The 17,137-nt window shown below is 37.5% G+C and overlaps 6 gene segments (V, D, J or C); 3 read left to right on the top strand and 3 right to left on the bottom strand.

Annotated features, from left to right (window-relative positions):
- Window positions 1-264: 264 nt before the first annotated feature.
- On the bottom strand, window positions 265-945 carry LOC118565486. The segment is given in 2 exon segments: window positions 265-575; window positions 756-945. Coding segments are annotated over 2 exon segments (363 nt in total).
- A 1,218-nt stretch (window positions 946-2,163) lies between these two features.
- LOC118565538 lies at window positions 2,164-2,718 on the bottom strand. The segment is given in 2 exon segments: window positions 2,164-2,534; window positions 2,632-2,718. Coding segments are annotated over 2 exon segments (387 nt in total).
- Window positions 2,719-4,993: 2,275 nt separating this feature from the next.
- On the top strand, window positions 4,994-5,499 carry LOC118565255. The segment is given in 1 exon segment: window positions 4,994-5,499. A coding segment is annotated over 1 exon segment (267 nt).
- A 3,532-nt stretch (window positions 5,500-9,031) lies between these two features.
- LOC118565435 lies at window positions 9,032-10,751 on the top strand. The segment is given in 3 exon segments: window positions 9,032-9,040; window positions 9,347-9,398; window positions 10,277-10,751. Coding segments are annotated over 3 exon segments (396 nt in total).
- A 733-nt stretch (window positions 10,752-11,484) lies between these two features.
- Window positions 11,485-12,094, bottom strand: LOC118565254. The segment is given in 2 exon segments: window positions 11,485-11,862; window positions 12,043-12,094. Coding segments are annotated over 2 exon segments (360 nt in total).
- Window positions 12,095-15,071: 2,977 nt separating this feature from the next.
- LOC118565434 lies at window positions 15,072-16,942 on the top strand. The segment is given in 2 exon segments: window positions 15,072-15,234; window positions 16,470-16,942. Coding segments are annotated over 2 exon segments (495 nt in total).
- The last annotated feature ends 195 nt before the right edge of the window (window positions 16,943-17,137 follow it).

Here is a 17,137-nt window from a genome sequence, read left to right as displayed (position 1 = left end):
TCAGTTATTGAAGAAAATGGATGAATGAATAAAGAAATATAGAAATAAAGAAAGACTAACAGTTTAAAAACTTGGAAAAGTTCTATTTCTAGTTCTTATTTTTGGTCAGAAAGTAAAAACAAATGAAAAAAGATTAGAGCTAAAAAATATATGAGAAAATAAATAAACACATTTTGGGGAAACTTTTAGTGTTTCAGTTTCAGAGCAGCTTTGGAGTCAGATCAGTTCCTCTCCAGCTGAGGGACGTTTTTGTACGACGTTCTATCACTGTGTGAACGGATAGCTGCTACCCTGCTGACAGTAATAAACTCCTGAATCTTCAGCCTGAACTCCACTGATGGTCAGAGTGAAGTCAGAACCAGATCCACTTCCACTGAAACGAGCTGGAACCCCAGAATGACGAGCTGAAGCTGAATAAATCAGGAGTTTAGGAGCTTCTGATGGTTTCTGAAGGTACCAGTGGAGGTAGCTGGTAGAAACACTAGAACTGGTTTTACATCTGATGGAGACCGTTTGTCCTGAAGCAACAGACTGAGATCCAGGACTCTGAGTCAGGATGATGTCTGCTGAAGAACCTGGAAAACATGAAAGACAGATATTGAGACAAATTATGTTTGATTGTAAATGATTGGTAATCTGTGATCAGATGAAAGAAAGCATCAGCATCCTGTTTCAGTATTTCTCCATGATGGCAGAATTCTAATTGTCCTGAAGCTGATTTCTTCCTAGAAGCAGTTCTGAGCAGAGAGTCTCACCGTGAAGCAGGAGCCCCAGGGTGGTCAGCAGTAGAGTCAGTAACATCATCATTGTGCTGCTGGTGTGTCAGTGGCTCTGAAAGGCCTGGACAGCCACTGATCAACACTGACCTCTTAACAGCTGGGAGCAGAGAGGCAGGACACATATGCAAACACACAGAGTCAGTCACATGGAGCTCAGCTAGCAGCAGCTTTCCTCCTCAAACAGACCAGAAAGTTTGTAGGAGGAACTATTAAAAGTTTTATTAAAGCTCCATTATTAATAAACTTGAAGCAATTCAATATCTTTTATTCTTGTTAAATGATTTGGTGTTTCATGTCTTTGGTAATTTATCCTTTAATATGTGTATAGTTTGTATCCTGTTTCTTTTAGAGTTCCATGTTTTCGTCCCTATTTATTATTCTCCCTTTTACATCCATCCATTTTCTGACCCGCTTAACCCCTCATGGGGTCACGGGGTTGCTGGTGCCTATCTCCAGCGTTCACTTGGCGAGGGGTGGGGTACACCTTGGACAGGTCGCCAGTCTGTTGCAGGGCTCCCTTTTACATAATGTAAAAATAATATTTTGACCAGATCATCTTGTCTTTCCTAATGAATCTCTTTAAATATTTTGGTGTTGTACACTTGCCATGAGTACTAATCTGGTTTTAAAAGAATCCAAGAGCAGGTAATAAAATTATTTGGATATTTATTATAATATCAGAAAATTTCATCAATTCATTAACTGTGGGCGACCACAAAAAAAGCTGCTGAACTTCATATGGATGTTAGAAGAATTATAGCAGGTTATCTTATTTCAACATTTTGTAGTCTTTGGTTTTAATTTTTCTTTAATCAGCTATTTTTTGGACTAAAACTTATTTGATTTTAAATGACTCAAAACCTCTATAATATTAGTTTTATCAGCCTTCTTTAATCTTGTGAAATGAAACACGTTTCTCTCATCAGTGCGTATGTTCTCTTCAGAGTTAATATTAAATGCCCTTTCTTACCAAATGATTACCAAAACATTAAAGGAACTCCTAGACCTTAGCAAGATCATAGATATCAGTTGGATTAGAACTGATTATCTCATTTAAATGTCTATTTTAATGCAAAAGTTCATTGGGTTTGAAAGGTGGAACAAAAGGATTAAACAAGCTTTACTGCTGGTGTTTTGTTTTTTTTGTCCTCACGATTTAAAGAAAAAGAGTTGACTGAAAAATATATTCCAATATTTTCTAAAAGTAAGAGATTCCTCAACCATCTAAAGATTGAAAGGACCACACCTTTTATTTCTTATAGTTTGAATGTTAATAACACTTGATGAATTTAAATGATGTGTGGGTTCATTGTGTTTGTTCAGTGAACTGTATCAGTCTCTGCTGCAGATTCCAGCTGCAGAACAAAGTTCAGTTTCTGTTCAGTCAGACTGAGGGAGGTTTTTGTACGATGATTTTTCACTGTGTGAACACGTACTGACTGTTGATGTAATGATAACTCTGACAGTAATAAACTCCAGCATCTTCAGCCTGGACTCCACTGATGGTCAGAGTGAAGTCTAATCCATTCCCTGCTCCACTTCCACTGAATCTGGAGGAGATTCCTGAGAATCTGGATGATGTTCGGTAGATCAGAGCTTTAGGAGCTTCTCCAGGTTTCTGATGGTACCAGGACAGGCAGGGAGGGCTACAATCTTGTAGTTGTCTACTGGCCTTACAATCAATAGTGACTGTCTGACTGAGCTGCACTGATTTGGCTGCTGGTTGAGTCACAACAACATTTTGTCCCTCAGACCCTGAGGAGAGAGAAGAAACACTGGACATGAGATGGTGAGGAGAAACTCAGCTACACTCCAGATGATTTTCACCTGACAGAAAAATGATTTTCCTCACCCTGAGTGAAGCAGAGGAGAGTCCAGATGAGGACGCAGATCAAAGTCATGTTTTTGATGAGGAGGATTTCTGTGTCTTCTGTTGTGATGAAGGACAGCTGTCAGTCCTCCAGTGTTCAACTCTCAGGACTATAAACTCTCCCAGAGCACTGGAGCATGGTGCTGCTGATGCAAAGTGCCTCTCTATGGAAATGCTCTGACTGACTCCAGCAGGAACTGGGATCAGGGTGATGATGAGGAGGTTTGATTTATGAATCAATCAGTTTATGCAGGAATGGGTTGGAAATTTACTGTTTATCTCCAGTTTGTCGTAAGCTCTTATATGGTAACTACATTCACATCACATTTATTGACTTTAGGTAGAGAGATTTTAACTATTTTGAATAATGGCAACAAAAAGGTACAATAACTGCATTTAAATTAAAAAGGTATTTGAATTACATTTCATACAAATATGTTTTTGGAAGATCTTGTGCTCTAAGTCATGTCCAGTTAAGCCCGATTCTGTTGTGGATGTGTGTTTATTTCTACTTTTCCCATTTTACTAGTAAAGCGAGGACTTTGATGAACATAATATCTTTTAATCACTGAGTCATATTTCTGAACAATTATGTCACTACGATGAAGTCAACATTTAGAATGTGTTTAAAGTGATATTTATCAGACTGAAAGCTTTAGCTCAGCTCTGAATCCTGGATGTCACCAAAGTTCATTAATGATGCTCACCTGTCTCCTCCCTCAGTGGGTCCAGTCCTCCCACCCCTGATGCTGCTGCCCCCCTCCTTTGAGGAGCTGCAGGATGGGAAGGCCACGCTCCTCTGTCTGGACTTGGATCTGATGATTTGATACAATAATCTTTCAGTGAAAAAATGATGTGTTGATAAGGAATATGTCTCTTCCATGTTTCTTTTTTATTTGTCCTTTTCTCTCCTGAAGAAACATATTCCCCAAAAATGAGGCTTTCATTTTAAAGTTCTTGTCCCTTTTGATGAAACACATGTGTATACATACTGTATTTATAAAGTATATAACAAAATTATGAAAAAAAATCTGATTGTTAAAAGCAATCAACCAGCTGTGTTTTTCAGGCAGAAACTGTTCATGTAGAGTTTGTTGTGTTCAGAGTCAGAGAGCCGTGTCTCTAACAGTCAGAGGTTTTTGTACGACGGCTCCATCAGTTTGTATCACTGTGGTACACGTTTGGTGGAGGAACCAGACTGGATCTTGGAAGTAAGTTGAATATTTGACATATTTCATGACTACATGAGTTTGCTTATTCAGAATAGTTTTTAGTCTCTCAACTTAGGAGATTTTGAGCTGTAAAAAACGTTTTAAGCTTTTATTATTTTATTTGAGTAAACAACAAAATTTCCAGTTCTTGCCAGAAATATGAAGTACCAGAAATAACATCTTACAATTCAGTCAGGTTAAAATGGGTAAAAATACACCAGGACTTGTTTAGTGTTTTCAGCCAGAATCAGTTTGTTGTGTTCAGAGTCAGAGAGCCGTGTCTCTAACAGTCAGAGGTTTTTGTACGACTCCATCAGTTTATATCACTGTGGAGGACTTTTGGTGGAGGAACCAGACTGTATGTTGGAAGTAAGTTTCTGAGTATCGGTCACATTTTAACATCTTTGTGAAATAAATGATAACATAGATATTTTTAGGATACAGAAAAATATTTATTTAGATTTTTTTTCCAACTGTCCATAAGTACTTGTTTACTTATTTTTTTCATGAATTTATTTAATTTCAAAATCACTAAAATACTTTTGAAACCTTTTTCTCTTAAAACTGCTTTTTGTGTTTTAAGCTTTGGACAATGAGGCTGAAAAGACACCTCAGTTAATCAATGATGGTGGACAAAGAAAAAAGTTTAATTTTGCAATTTCACTACAAGTTTATATTTCTGATTATTTTGTGATGTCAAATTTAAATGATGCTCATGAGTATCTGATTATTTACTTTTACTATGAGGGTCAGTTTTACCTTGTTATTTCCTCCTTGTTGCAAAGTGTAAAATAAGTTAGAGACTGTCTGGCATGAAGGGCAATAAATTATGTTTTGTTTCATTTTTAAGTGACTTAGTATTTCAGTTCAGATTTAGTTCATTTCTGGTCAACGAGGATTTACATCTGAGTTCATATTTTTCTTTATAATCCATTTTAAGAAGTTTCACGATGCCTGACGAGTCTGTGCTGATATGCATGAGAGGTTCCTTTAAGGGAAGTGAAACAATGTGACAGGAAGTGACTGGTGGAGCAGATAAAGATGTTTACTGGAAATATACAATATTAATACTATTTATAACACAGTGAAGCTGCTCCCATATCTGCTCTTTGATTACCAGGTGTGTGGTTCCTGTCCTCTAACCTGATTGGTGTCTCCTAGGTGATGCCCGTCCCACCCTGACAGTGCTGCCCCCCTCCAGTGAGGAGCTGCAGCAGGGGAAGGCCACCCTCATGTGTCTGGCCAACAAGGGCTTCCCCTCAGACTGGAGTCTGTCCTGGAAGGTGGACGACAGCAGCAGCAGCAGCAGCAGCAGCAGCTGGGAGCAGAGCAGGAGCCCCGGGGTGCTGCAGAAGGACGGCCTCTACAGCTGGAGCAGCACCCTGAGGCTCCCTGCAGACCAGTGGAGGAAGGTGGGCTCTGTGACCTGTGAGGCCACCCAGGGCTCCCAGACTGCAGTCACACAGACGCTGAGGAGAGACCAGTGTTCCCAGTCCTGACCGCACTCTCTGAGACACTGATATTGGCTTTAATCTGTGACTGCTCTCACTTTTTCTCTCCTGATTATTCTCTAGTTTCACTCAGTCATCTTTGCTTTGTCGTGTTGGTCACTATTCAATAATAAAGATTTACTCATCAACTCCTGGTCTCCACCTGCTTTGTTAAAGAGCTACAAAGTTTGTTTGAAGTCACTGATTTTATTATGTATTAAACCATTTTTAATAATCTTTCCAAAGGCTAAGATTGACTTGCCTTCGCTTTATAATAAGTACTTATGCATTCCATTAATGTTTACTGATATAGTTTTTTTATGAGACATATAAAATGTTTTTTGTAAACTTATAAATTTAAAAACATGATATCAATAAATTGAAGAGATGTTGCTATTAGAAGAAATAAAAGTTCAATTACAAAAAAATGATCATGACTCATTTTAATAGTTCAATAATCTGATAAAAAGTCTTTTGTTTTAATAATCCGATTATTTTGTCAGTGGCTCTGAAAGGCCTGAACAGCTACTGATCATCTCTGAAATTGACTTGTTTAAATCAAGCAAAGTTGGAGTAATAAACTGACTCATTAAACACATATTCACTGAAATAAATTAAAATGATCACATATGTTTTGTTTTACTTCTTTGTTTTTTTCTTTCTTTCATAACTCATTCTCTCGAACTCTATATTTAAAAAGATGTAAATTAATATGTTTGCTCATTTTTAATTAGAAGTCACAACAAAAATAAATTAAACAAAAACTAGTTAGTTATAAAAATATGAGAAAAGAAATAAACACATTTTGTGGAAACTATTAGTGTTTCAGTTTCAGAGCAGCTGTGGAGTCAGATCAGTTCCTCTCCAGCTGAGGGAGGTTTTTGTACGACGTTCTATCACTGTGTGAGTGGGAAGCTGCTACCCTGCTGACAGTAATAAACTCCTGAATCTTCAGCCTGAACTCCACTGATGGTCAGAGTGAAGTCAGAACCAGATCTACTTCCACTGAAACGAGCTGGAACTCCAGACTGACGAGTTGTAGCTGAATAAATCAGGAGTTTAGGAGCTTCTGATGGTTTCTGAAGGTACCAGTGGAGGTGGCTGTAAACACCAGAACTGGTTTTACATCTGATGGAGACGGTCTGACCTGAAGCAACAGACTGAGATCCAGGATTCTGAGTAAGGATGATGTCTGCTGATGAACCTGGAAAACATGAAAAACAGCAATTGAGACAAGTTATGTTTGATCACAAATGATTGATAACCTGTGAACAGATTAAAGAAAGCCTCAGCATCTTGTTTCAGTATTTCTCCATGATGGCAGAATTCTAATTGTCCTGAAGCTGATTTCTTCCTAGAAGCAGTTCTGAGCAGAGAGTCTCACTGTGAAGCAGGAGCCCCAGGGTGGTCAGCAGTAGAGTCAGTAACATCATCATTGTGCTGCTGGTGTGTCAGTGGCTCTGAAAGGCCTGGATAGTCTTGTCAGACTTGTATGGCCATGTTGAATCGATTTAATGGAAGGCTACAATTGCATGATTTGGGTTAATTGTTCTAGTTTCACCAGTGATGGACCAGGCATTACTGTTGTGAGGCGAGTAGCCGGTAGCCCTGCTAACACAGATAGCATTGTTGAATGCAGCCCTGCAGGCTTGTGAGCTGCCCGCCATGATCCTCGCATACATTCAAGGTATTTTTTTATTGACAAAATATGTAAAATTGAAGCTAACTGCTCTGTTGCTTAGATTGTGGAGGTAGAGAGAGTCGTGGCTTTACACACATCTTGTTTTGGTCTACAGACAGTGCTCAACAGCACACCTAGTGGTGAATCTTCGCCTATTGCTCCTATAAAATGAGTAAAGATTAATTTGAATACAGGGCATGTAGACACATTTAATAAATTGAAATATGTGATCTGATGAGGCTCACTTATGAGATTGAAAATACCTTTTGAAAATCCAATTTTTAAGCGGGTATCTAATCTCACTTTCTCTACTATTTTTACTGGTCTAATGTAAAATTATAATCTTAAAGACAGTGTCGTCATAACCTGTAAGTGGAAAATCATCATAATTACCAGAAATTAAAAAGGCTAGAAAACCCCTTCTGTTTATAAGAATTTCATGTAGTGAATAGACTAACTGAAATAAATTAACCTTATTATAATAATTTTGTAATTTATTGTGTACTACTGCATTTATTTCCACAATAATATTCAAATGCATGTGATCAGGGTTAACTGGGAACAAAGATGGCCCAAAGATCTTTCAATATGATCCTAAATGCGGAGGTCCTTATATTGCAACTCTCCCTTGTCCGACACATCCGCAATTTTAGAACAACAAGGAAAGGCTTCTGTATTTCAATTAAAGGTGTAAAGTTATGGAATAAGTTACATGAAGATTTAAAACAAAGCAATAGTTTAACACAATTCAAAAGAAAGTACAAAGAGGTAATTTTCAATAGATACACACATGGGGACAGAAAGCAATAAGGTGTGTATTGAAGATAATAACTTGGTGTAAGGGTTTAGAAAGATAAACCAGCATAAAATGGGAAAATGTATAGGGAAATATTAGTAACTGTTACTTCTAACTGCCACTTTGATTTTGATTTTTTTTTTTCTTTAATGACAGTAGGACTCTAAAGTCTCAAGTGTTTAGGGGTAGGAGTTTATAAGTTCTCACTTCTTCCTACCCCATTTTGAGCATGATATGTTAACTGAAACAAAAAAAAATCTGTATTTTCTCTTCTTTCTTATGCACTTCTTGTTACTGTGCACTATTTTATTTTTATATTTGTATCATGTTCGAATAAATTTCATTTCATTTAATTTCACACATGACATAAAATCATGTTAAAACCCCACAACTGCATAAAATCCTCCTTGTTCTGTGTTTCTCTGTGGAGAAACTCCAGCCTGCTCCTGGCTTTAACGTTGCTCCTCCACAGAGCCACAGCACCAAGGTGAAATCCGTCCTGCAACCTGTATCTGTTCGGAGGAGAAAAAATTAACCGTGGATAGTAAGATAATGATAAAATATATTTTATAATTATTCCATTAGTTTGCTTTCGTGCACACATGGATCAGTGTGGAGCTAGCTTCTTGAATGTGTTTAAAGTGATATTTATCAGACTGAAAGCTTTAGCTCAGCTCTGAATCATGGATGTCACCAAAGTTCATTAATGATGCTCACCTGTCTCCTCCCTCAGTGGGTCCAGTCCTCCCACCCCTGATGCTGCTGCCCCCCTCCTTTGAGGAGCTGCAGGATGGGAAGGCCACGCTCCGCTGTCTGGACTTTGATCTGATGATTTGTTCACACATTTGTTAAATAAATTGATTATGTATTGCTAAGGAATATGTTGTCTCTATGGCTGTTTTCTTTTGTACATTCTAAAAAATGTACCTTTTTATTTTAAGTTCCTTTTATACTGATCACTTTTTAGGAAAAACAAGGTTTTAACTGTTTAAATAGTAGAAACAGAATTAAATAGTCTTCATGTCAGGGAAAAATATAATAAATGAAAATGTGTCCACCAGCTGTGCTTTGCAGACAAACTTCATGTAGAGTTTGTTGTGTTGAGAGTCAGTGAGCCGTGTCTCTCTAAAGTCAGAGGTTTTTGTACGACGGCTCAATGAGTTTGTATCACTGTGGTTGACTTTTGGTGGAGGAACCAGACTGGATGTTGGAAGTAAGTCAAATTTAAAGCTACTCTTTTATAAACAAATTTCTTGCTTTGGATATATTGTTTTCAAATAAAACCTGGAAAAAGTATGTATATTTTCTGTTTCAAACAAACAGAACATTTAGAAAAATAAAAAAGTCATTCTGTGAACTAAACTCTTAAATCTAAATTAGTAGACAATTAGGTTCTGCTTAAGGGTGAAACAAAGACAGATTTTATAGGTGTTTTATCTAAATTGTAGGTTTAGTTTAGTCTAAAGTCAGAGAGCCGTGTCTCTAACAGTCAGAGGTTTTTGTACGGCGGCTCCATCAGTTTGTATCACTGTGGTACACGTTTGGTGGAGGAACCAGACTGGAGCTTGGAAGTAAGTCACAGTAAAAGCTTTTATTCAGTAATAATTGACTATATCTTACTTTGATAAAGGGTGAGACTAAATTGTGATAATTTTGGTAGATAATCTGAGGCTGACGGTTTAGTTTAGTCTAAAAATGTATGGAAACTTTGTCTTTCTGCAGTCAAAGGTTTCTGTACAGCAGCTCAATCAGTTTGTATGTCTGTGGAGGACTTTGGGTCGTGGAATCAGCCTCTGTGAATGTTTGGATGTTTTTAATTATAGCTGTGTGCCCTGTTTAAAGTAGAAACTATATTTTTGTTTTCGTTATTTTCTTATACTGTGTTTTAAATACGACCAATAAAACAGAGGTTAAAGTTTAAAGCATCACTGAAAGTAAAACGTCAACAATTTGAAGAGTAATCATTATGACAATAAGGATCAGTTGTCCAAGAATAAAATTTTTGTTACTGAGTTATTTGAAGCATAATCTTAAAGTACTGATAACAGACATGAGAAAACTTCTGATATTGATCAGAGCTTCTGAACAGTTTAAATTTCTAAGATGTTTTACTAATTGATAAATAGAACTGTAAACAAATATTTATTCCATTTTTAAAGAAAATTAAAACCAAAGTTATTTTGAATATTAGGTAAAAACGCAATATACTGGTTGTGAGTCAGTACAGATATATTTTAGTTCAAACTGTATTCTGAGTCTTCCTGAGCTGATATGCATGAACAAGTTTGAAAGGGAAGTGAAACAGAGTGTGAGCTGAGTGGCTGTTAGAGCAGAAAGACATCTGTCAGAAACTTCTTTATGGAGAAAATCAACTCTAACAAGACAAAAGTTGAAAATGACTGTTGTCAGATTCTAGTTCCTGTCCTCTAACCTGATTGGTGTTTCCTAGGTGATGCCCGTCCCACCCTGACGGTGCTGCCCCCCTCCAGTGAGGAGCTGCAGCAGGGGAAGGCCACCCTCATGTGTCTGGCCAACAAGGGCTTCCCCTCAGACTGGAGTCTGTCCTGGAAGGTGGACGACAGCAGCAGCAGCAGCAGCAGCAGCTGGGAGCAGAGCAGGAGCCCCGGGGTGCTGCAGAAGGACGGCCTCTACAGCTGGAGCAGCACCCTGAGGCTCCCTGCAGACCAGTGGAGGAAGGTGGGCTCTGTGACCTGTGAGGCCACCCAGGGCTCCCAGACTGCAGTCACACAGACGCTGAGGAGAGACCAGTGTTCCCAGTCCTGACCGCACTCTCTGAGACACTGATATTGGCTTTAATCTGTGACTGCTCTCACTTTTTCTCTCCTGATTATTCTCTAGTTTCACTCAGTCATCTTTGCTTTGTCATGATGGTCACTATTCAATAATAAAGATTTACTCATCAACTCCTGGTCTCCATCTACTTTCTTAATGAGTTTAAAAGTAAGTTTGAAGTTACTGATTTTAATTTTCATGTCATTTTATCATCCATCCAAAGACTAGGATTGACATTTTTTTATGTAAAATATTTTTGCAGTTCATAAACATTTACTTAATTTTCTTTATTATTTTGGTAACATAGATTTAAAAACAACATAAACAAACGACTGCTATGCTGTTATCTACAGAAGTAAAAGTTCAATTAAAAAGACATGATCAGGGCTAATTTCAACAATGAAATCCTTATACAAAATAAATTGGGTAATAAATGTGTTAATGTGTCAGTGGCACTGAAAGGCCTGAACAGCCACTGATCTTTTTTAACCTCTTAACAGCTTTTTAAAGAGCAGGTTTGACTTTTTTATGACTTAGAGTTCAAGTAATTTACTCACTCACTGTTAAACACGTGTTCACATTATTATAAAAGTATTGTTTAACTTCTTTTTAATGTGTTTTCATTGTTCCTACCTCACCACGCTCTCACTCTGAATTAAGAAAGATAAAGAAAAACACTTTTCAGTGATTAAAGAAAATGGATGAATGCATAAAGAAATATAGAAATAAAGAAAGAATAACAATTTAAAAACTGGAATAAGTTCTATTTATAGTTCTTATTTTTAATCAGAGAGCAAAAACAAATAATGACTAATTTGTGCTAAGTAAAACAATAAATACTTTTTAGGGAAACTATTAGTGTTTCAGTTTCAGAGCAGCTGTGGAGTCAGATCAGTTCCTCTCCAGCTGAGGGAGGTTTTTGTACGACGTTCTATCACTGTGTGAACGGTGTGCTCAAACCCTGCTGACAATAATAAACTCCTGAATCTTCAGCCTGAACTCCACTGATGGTCAGAGTGTAGTCAGAACCAGATCCACTTCCACTGAAACGAGCTGGAACTCCTGATTGACGATTTGAAGTTGAATAAATCAGGAGTTTAGGAGCTTCTGATGGTTTCTGAAGGTACCAGTGGAGGTAGCCTGAAACACTAGAACTGGTTTTACATCTGATGGAGACCGTTTGTCCTGAAGCAACAGACTGAGATCCAGGACTCTGAGTCAGGATGGTGTCTCCTGATGAACCTGGAAAACATGAAATACAGATATTGAGACAAATTATGTTTGATTGTAAATTATTGATAATCTATGAACAGATGAAAGAAAGCATCAGCATCTGGTTTCAGTATTTCTCCATGATGGCAGAATTCTAATTGTCCTGAAGCTGATTTCTTCCTAGAAGCAGTTCTGAGCAGAGAGTCTCACCGTGAAGCAGGAGCCCCAGGGTGGTCAGCAGTAGAGTCAGTAACATAATCATTGTGCTGCTGGTGTGTCAGTGGCTCTGAAAGGCCTGGACAGCCACTGATCAACACTGACCTCTTAACAGCTGGGAGCAGAGAGGCAGGACACATATGCAAACACACAGAGTCAGTCACATGGAGCTCAGCTAGCAGCAGCTTTCCTCCTGAAACAGACCAGTCTAAGGAGAAAGCTTGAAAGAGGAACTTTGAAAAAGTTCTCGATTATCTTAAATTAAACTGGAAGAAGTTCTGTAGCTTTAGTACTTTTAGGTCTTTAAAATGTTTTAATATGAAGAACAACTGAAAATAAACGTTTCCCGTTTCTCTTTTTACTCGGATCTTTGAAACAAAATTTTACTTAAATGTATATTGTGAATGACGGTAAAGTCTGTATAACTTGTGCTGAGGAGGTTTTATTTATGAATCAATATCTTTTTGCAGGAATAGAGAGTGAATGTTTCAAATGTGTTTTCGGTACTTCTTTGGTACTTTGGTTTTTTTTTGTTGTTCTGGACTTTTTGCTTCTGAACATTTATCAGCAAGCACAGATTTCTAATGTAATGTAGTAATCACCAAAAACACAATTTTGTCATGACTATGTATTCTTAAATCCTTAAATTTAGAAAAGTAATCCAAGACAGTTAATTTTCATAAAATATGACAGTTTTTGTTACACTGTTAAATTTGTATCAAATTGGTGAACTTTAGAACAGATATTAACTAAATTTTTTTAATTATTGACTACAAACATAAATTAATTAATAATAAAGTTTACTCAAAAAGAAAATGCTGACTGTTTATACCACTGAAGACAATAGCTGTGAAATATTTTCAAATAACGTCTTGTTTCACTGCAGCCAAAGTGATTGATGAATCCCACTAATGAGAAATTTATTATATTCCACATAAACCAAGGATCATATTGAAAGATCTTTGGGCCATCTTTGTTCCCAGTTAACCCTGATCACATGCATTTGAATATTATTGTGGAAATAAATGCAGTAGTACACAATAAATTACAAAATTATTATAATAAGGTTAATTTATTTCAGTTAGTCTATTCAGTACATGAAATTCTTATAAACAGATGGGGTTTTCTAGCCTTTTTAATTTCTGGTAATTATGATGATTTTCCACTTACAGGTAATGACGACACTGTCTTTAAGATTATAATTTTACATCAGACCAGTAAAAATAGTAGAGAAAGTGAGATTAGATACCTGCTTAAAAATTGGATTTTCAAAAGGTATTTTCAGTCTCATCAGTGAGCCTCATCAAATCACATATTTCAATTTATTAAATGTGTCTACATGCCCTGTATTCAAATTAATCTTTACTCATTTTATAGGAGCAATAGGCGAAGATTTACCACTAGGTGTGCTGTTGAGCACTGTCTGTAGACTAAAACAAAATGTGTGTAAAGCCACAACTCTCTCTACCTCCACAATCTAAGCAACAGAGCAGTTAGCTTCAATTTTACATATTTTGCCAATAAAAAAATACCTTGAATGTACGCGAGGATCACAGCGGGCAGCTCACAAGCCTGCAGGGCTGCATTCAACAATGCTATCTGTGTTAGCAGGGCTACCGGCTACTCGCCTCACAACAGTAAAGCCTGGTCTATCGCTGGTGAAACTATAACAATTAACCCAAATCATGCAATTGTAGCCTTCCATTGAATCGATTCAACATGGCCATACAAGTCTGACAAGACTGTAACACTAGCAAAAACCAACATTTGACTTCATGCTGTTACTCACCTGTTTAACAACAGTTTATTTACAAGAAAATCTAATCATAGAAAAGCAATTTATTTAAAAACAAGCATCATTTAGTTAAAAATACTTAAATGCGGAGGTCCTTATATTGCAACTCTCCCTTGTCCGACACATGACATAAAATCATGTTAAAACTCCACAACTGCATAAAATCCTCCTTGTTCTGTGTTTCTCTGTGGAAGTGAAGCTCCAGCCTGCTCCTGGCTTTAACGTTGCTCCTCCACAGAGCCACAGCACCAAGGTGAAATCCGTCCTGCAACCTGTATCTGTTCGGAGGAGAAAAGCTAAACTGGAGCTTCTTCTGCTCTCAAACATCTCCACCTTGGAAGCGTGAGGCCAATGTTAATGCTTGTTTTGTCTCTTTCCTTATCTGACAGCTTCTTTGCCAAAGAACATTGTCTTTTTTAGTAATAACTAGTGCTGATCTTCTTCAGGTGAACGCGGCAGTAGCGTTTTAAGGGAAGGGAAGGGCTAAGCCCTGAGTGGCAGCTCTTCTATGCTGGTACATGCATGTGTGGCCGGCCCAGCCATGTAAACAAGGGACTGTAGAACAACACAGAGATGATGTGTCACGTCACATCATGATCCATCTAGAAGTCCTTTAGTTCTTCACAAAACTATTTTGAGTTCTTTCTATCTAAAATAATGTAATTTTGCTTATTGCTTGTTTAAAGTTCCCATTGATATCCGACAAAAATTAACTGTGGATAGTAAGATAATGATAAAATATATTTTATAATTATTCCATTAGTTTGCTTTCGTGCACACATGCATCAGTGTGGAGCTAGCTTCTTGAATGTGTTTAAAGTGATATTTATCAGACTGAAAGCTTTAGCTCAGCTCTGAATCCTGGATGTCACCAAAGTTCATTCATGATGCTCACCTGTCTCCTCCCTCAGTGGGTCCAGTCCTCCCACCCCTGATGCTGCTGCCCCCCTCCTTTGAGGAGCTGCAGGATGGGAAGGCCACGCTCCTCTGTCTGGACTTGGATTTGATGATTTGTTCACACATTTTTTTAAATAAATTGATTATGTATTGCTAAGGAATATGTTGTCTCTATGACTGTTTTCTTTTGTACATTCTAAAAAATGTACCTTTTATTTTAAGTTCCTTTTATACTGATGACTTTTTAGGAAAAAACAAGGTTTTAACTGTTTAAATAGTAGAAACAGAATGAGTTGGTCTTCATGTCAGGAAAAAAATATAATCAATGAAAATGTGTCCACCAGCTGAGGTGTGCAGACAAACTTCATGTAGAGTTTGTTGTATTCAGAGTCAGAGAGCCGTGTCTCTACAGTCAGAGGTTTTTGTACGACGGCTCCATCAGTTTGTATCACTGTGGTACACGTTTGGTGGAGGAACCAGACTGGAGTTTGGAAGTAAGTCAAATTTAAAGCTACTCTTTTATAAGCAACTTTCTTGCTTTGGATATATTGTTTTCAAATAAAACCTGGAAAAAGTATGTATATTTTCTGTTTCAAACAAACAGAACATTCAGAAAAATAAAGAAGTCATTCTGTGAACTAAAATCTGAAATCTAAATTTGTAGACAATTAGGTTCTGCTTAAGGGTGAAACAAAGACAGAATTTATAGATGTTTTATCTAAATTGTAGGTTTAGTTTAGTCTAAAGTCAGAGAGCCGTGTCTCTAACAGTCAGAGGTTTTTGTACGGCGGCTCCATCAGTTTGTATCACTGTGGTACACGTTTGGTGGAGGAACCAGACTGGAGTTTGGAAGTAAGTCACAATAAAAGCTTTTATTCAGTAATAATTGACTATATCTCACTTTGATAAAGGGTGAGACTAAATTGTGATAATTTTGGTGGATAATCTGAGGTTGACGGTTTAGTTTAGTCTGAAAATGTATGAAAACTGTATCTTTCTGCAGTCAAAGGTTTCTGTACAGCAGCTCAATCAGTTTGTGTGTCTGTGGAGGACTTTGGGTCGTGGAATCAGCCTCTGTGAATGTTTGGATGTTTTTAGTTATAGTTCTGTGCCCTGTTTAAAGTAGAAACTATATTTTTGTTTTCGTTATTTTCTTATACTGTGTTTTAAATACGACCATAAAACAGAGGTTAAAGTTTAAAGCAACACTGGAAGTAAAACGTCAACAATTTGAAGAGTAATCATTATGACAATAAGGATCAGTTGTCCAAGAATAAAATTTTTGTTACTGAGTTATTTGAAGCATAATCTTAAAGTACTGATAACAGACATGAGAAAACTTCTGATATTGATCAGAGCTTCTGAACAGTTTAAATTTCTAAGATGTTTTACTAAGTGATAAATAGAACTGTAAACAAATATTTATTCCATTTTTAAAGAAAATTAAAACCAAAGTTATTTTGAATATTAGGTAAAAACACAATTTACTGGTTGTGAGTCAGTACTGATACATTTTAGTTCAAACTGTATTCTGAGTCTTCCTGAGCTTATATGCATGAACAATTTTGAAAGGGAAGTGAAACATAGCGTGAGCTGAGTGGCTGTTAGAGCAGAAAGACATCTGTCAGAAACTTCTTTATGGAGAAAATTAACTCTAACAAGACAAAAGTTGAAAATGACTGTTGTTAGATTCTAGTTCCTGTCCTCTAACCTGATTGGTGTTTCCTAGGTGATGCCCGTCCCACCCTGACGGTGCTGCCCCCCTCCAGTGAGGAGCTGCAGCAGGGGAAGGCCACCCTCATGTGTCTGGCCAACAAGGGCTTCCCCTCAGACTGGAGTCTGTCCTGGAAGGTGGACGACAGCAGCAGCAGCAGCAGCAGCTGGGAGCAGAGCAGGAGCCCCGGGGTGCTGCAGAAGGACGGCCTCTACAGCTGGAGCAGCACCCTGAGGCTCCCTGCAGACCAGTGGAGGAAGGTGGGCTCTGTGACCTGTGAGGCCACCCAGGGCTCCCAGACTGCAGTCACACAGACGCTGAGGAGAGACCAGTGTTCCCAGTCCTGACCCCACTCTCTGAGACACTGATATTGGCTTTAATCTGTGACTGCTCTCACTTTTTCTCTCCTGATTATTCTCTAGTTTCACTCAGTCATCTTTGCTTTGTCGTGTTGGTCACTATTCAGTAATAAAGATTTACTCATCAACTCCTGGTCTCCACCTCCTTTATTAATGAGCTTAAAAGTTTGTTTGAAGTCACTGGTTTTTATTTTCATGTCATAAATCATTATTTTATTATCCATCCAGAGACTAGGATTGACATCTTTCTCATGGTTATTCAGTAATTATCTTTCTTGAATCAATCACATTACTTTGGTAACTTATAGATGTAAAAACACAACA

The sequence above is a fragment of the Fundulus heteroclitus genome, chromosome 13, assembly GCF_011125445.2.
Source record: "Fundulus heteroclitus isolate FHET01 chromosome 13, MU-UCD_Fhet_4.1, whole genome shotgun sequence".
In the NCBI taxonomy this organism is placed as follows: domain Eukaryota; kingdom Metazoa; phylum Chordata; class Actinopteri; order Cyprinodontiformes; family Fundulidae; genus Fundulus; species Fundulus heteroclitus.
Note: the sequence above shows the minus strand (reverse complement) of the source record. Positions and strands in the feature narration are given on the sequence as shown.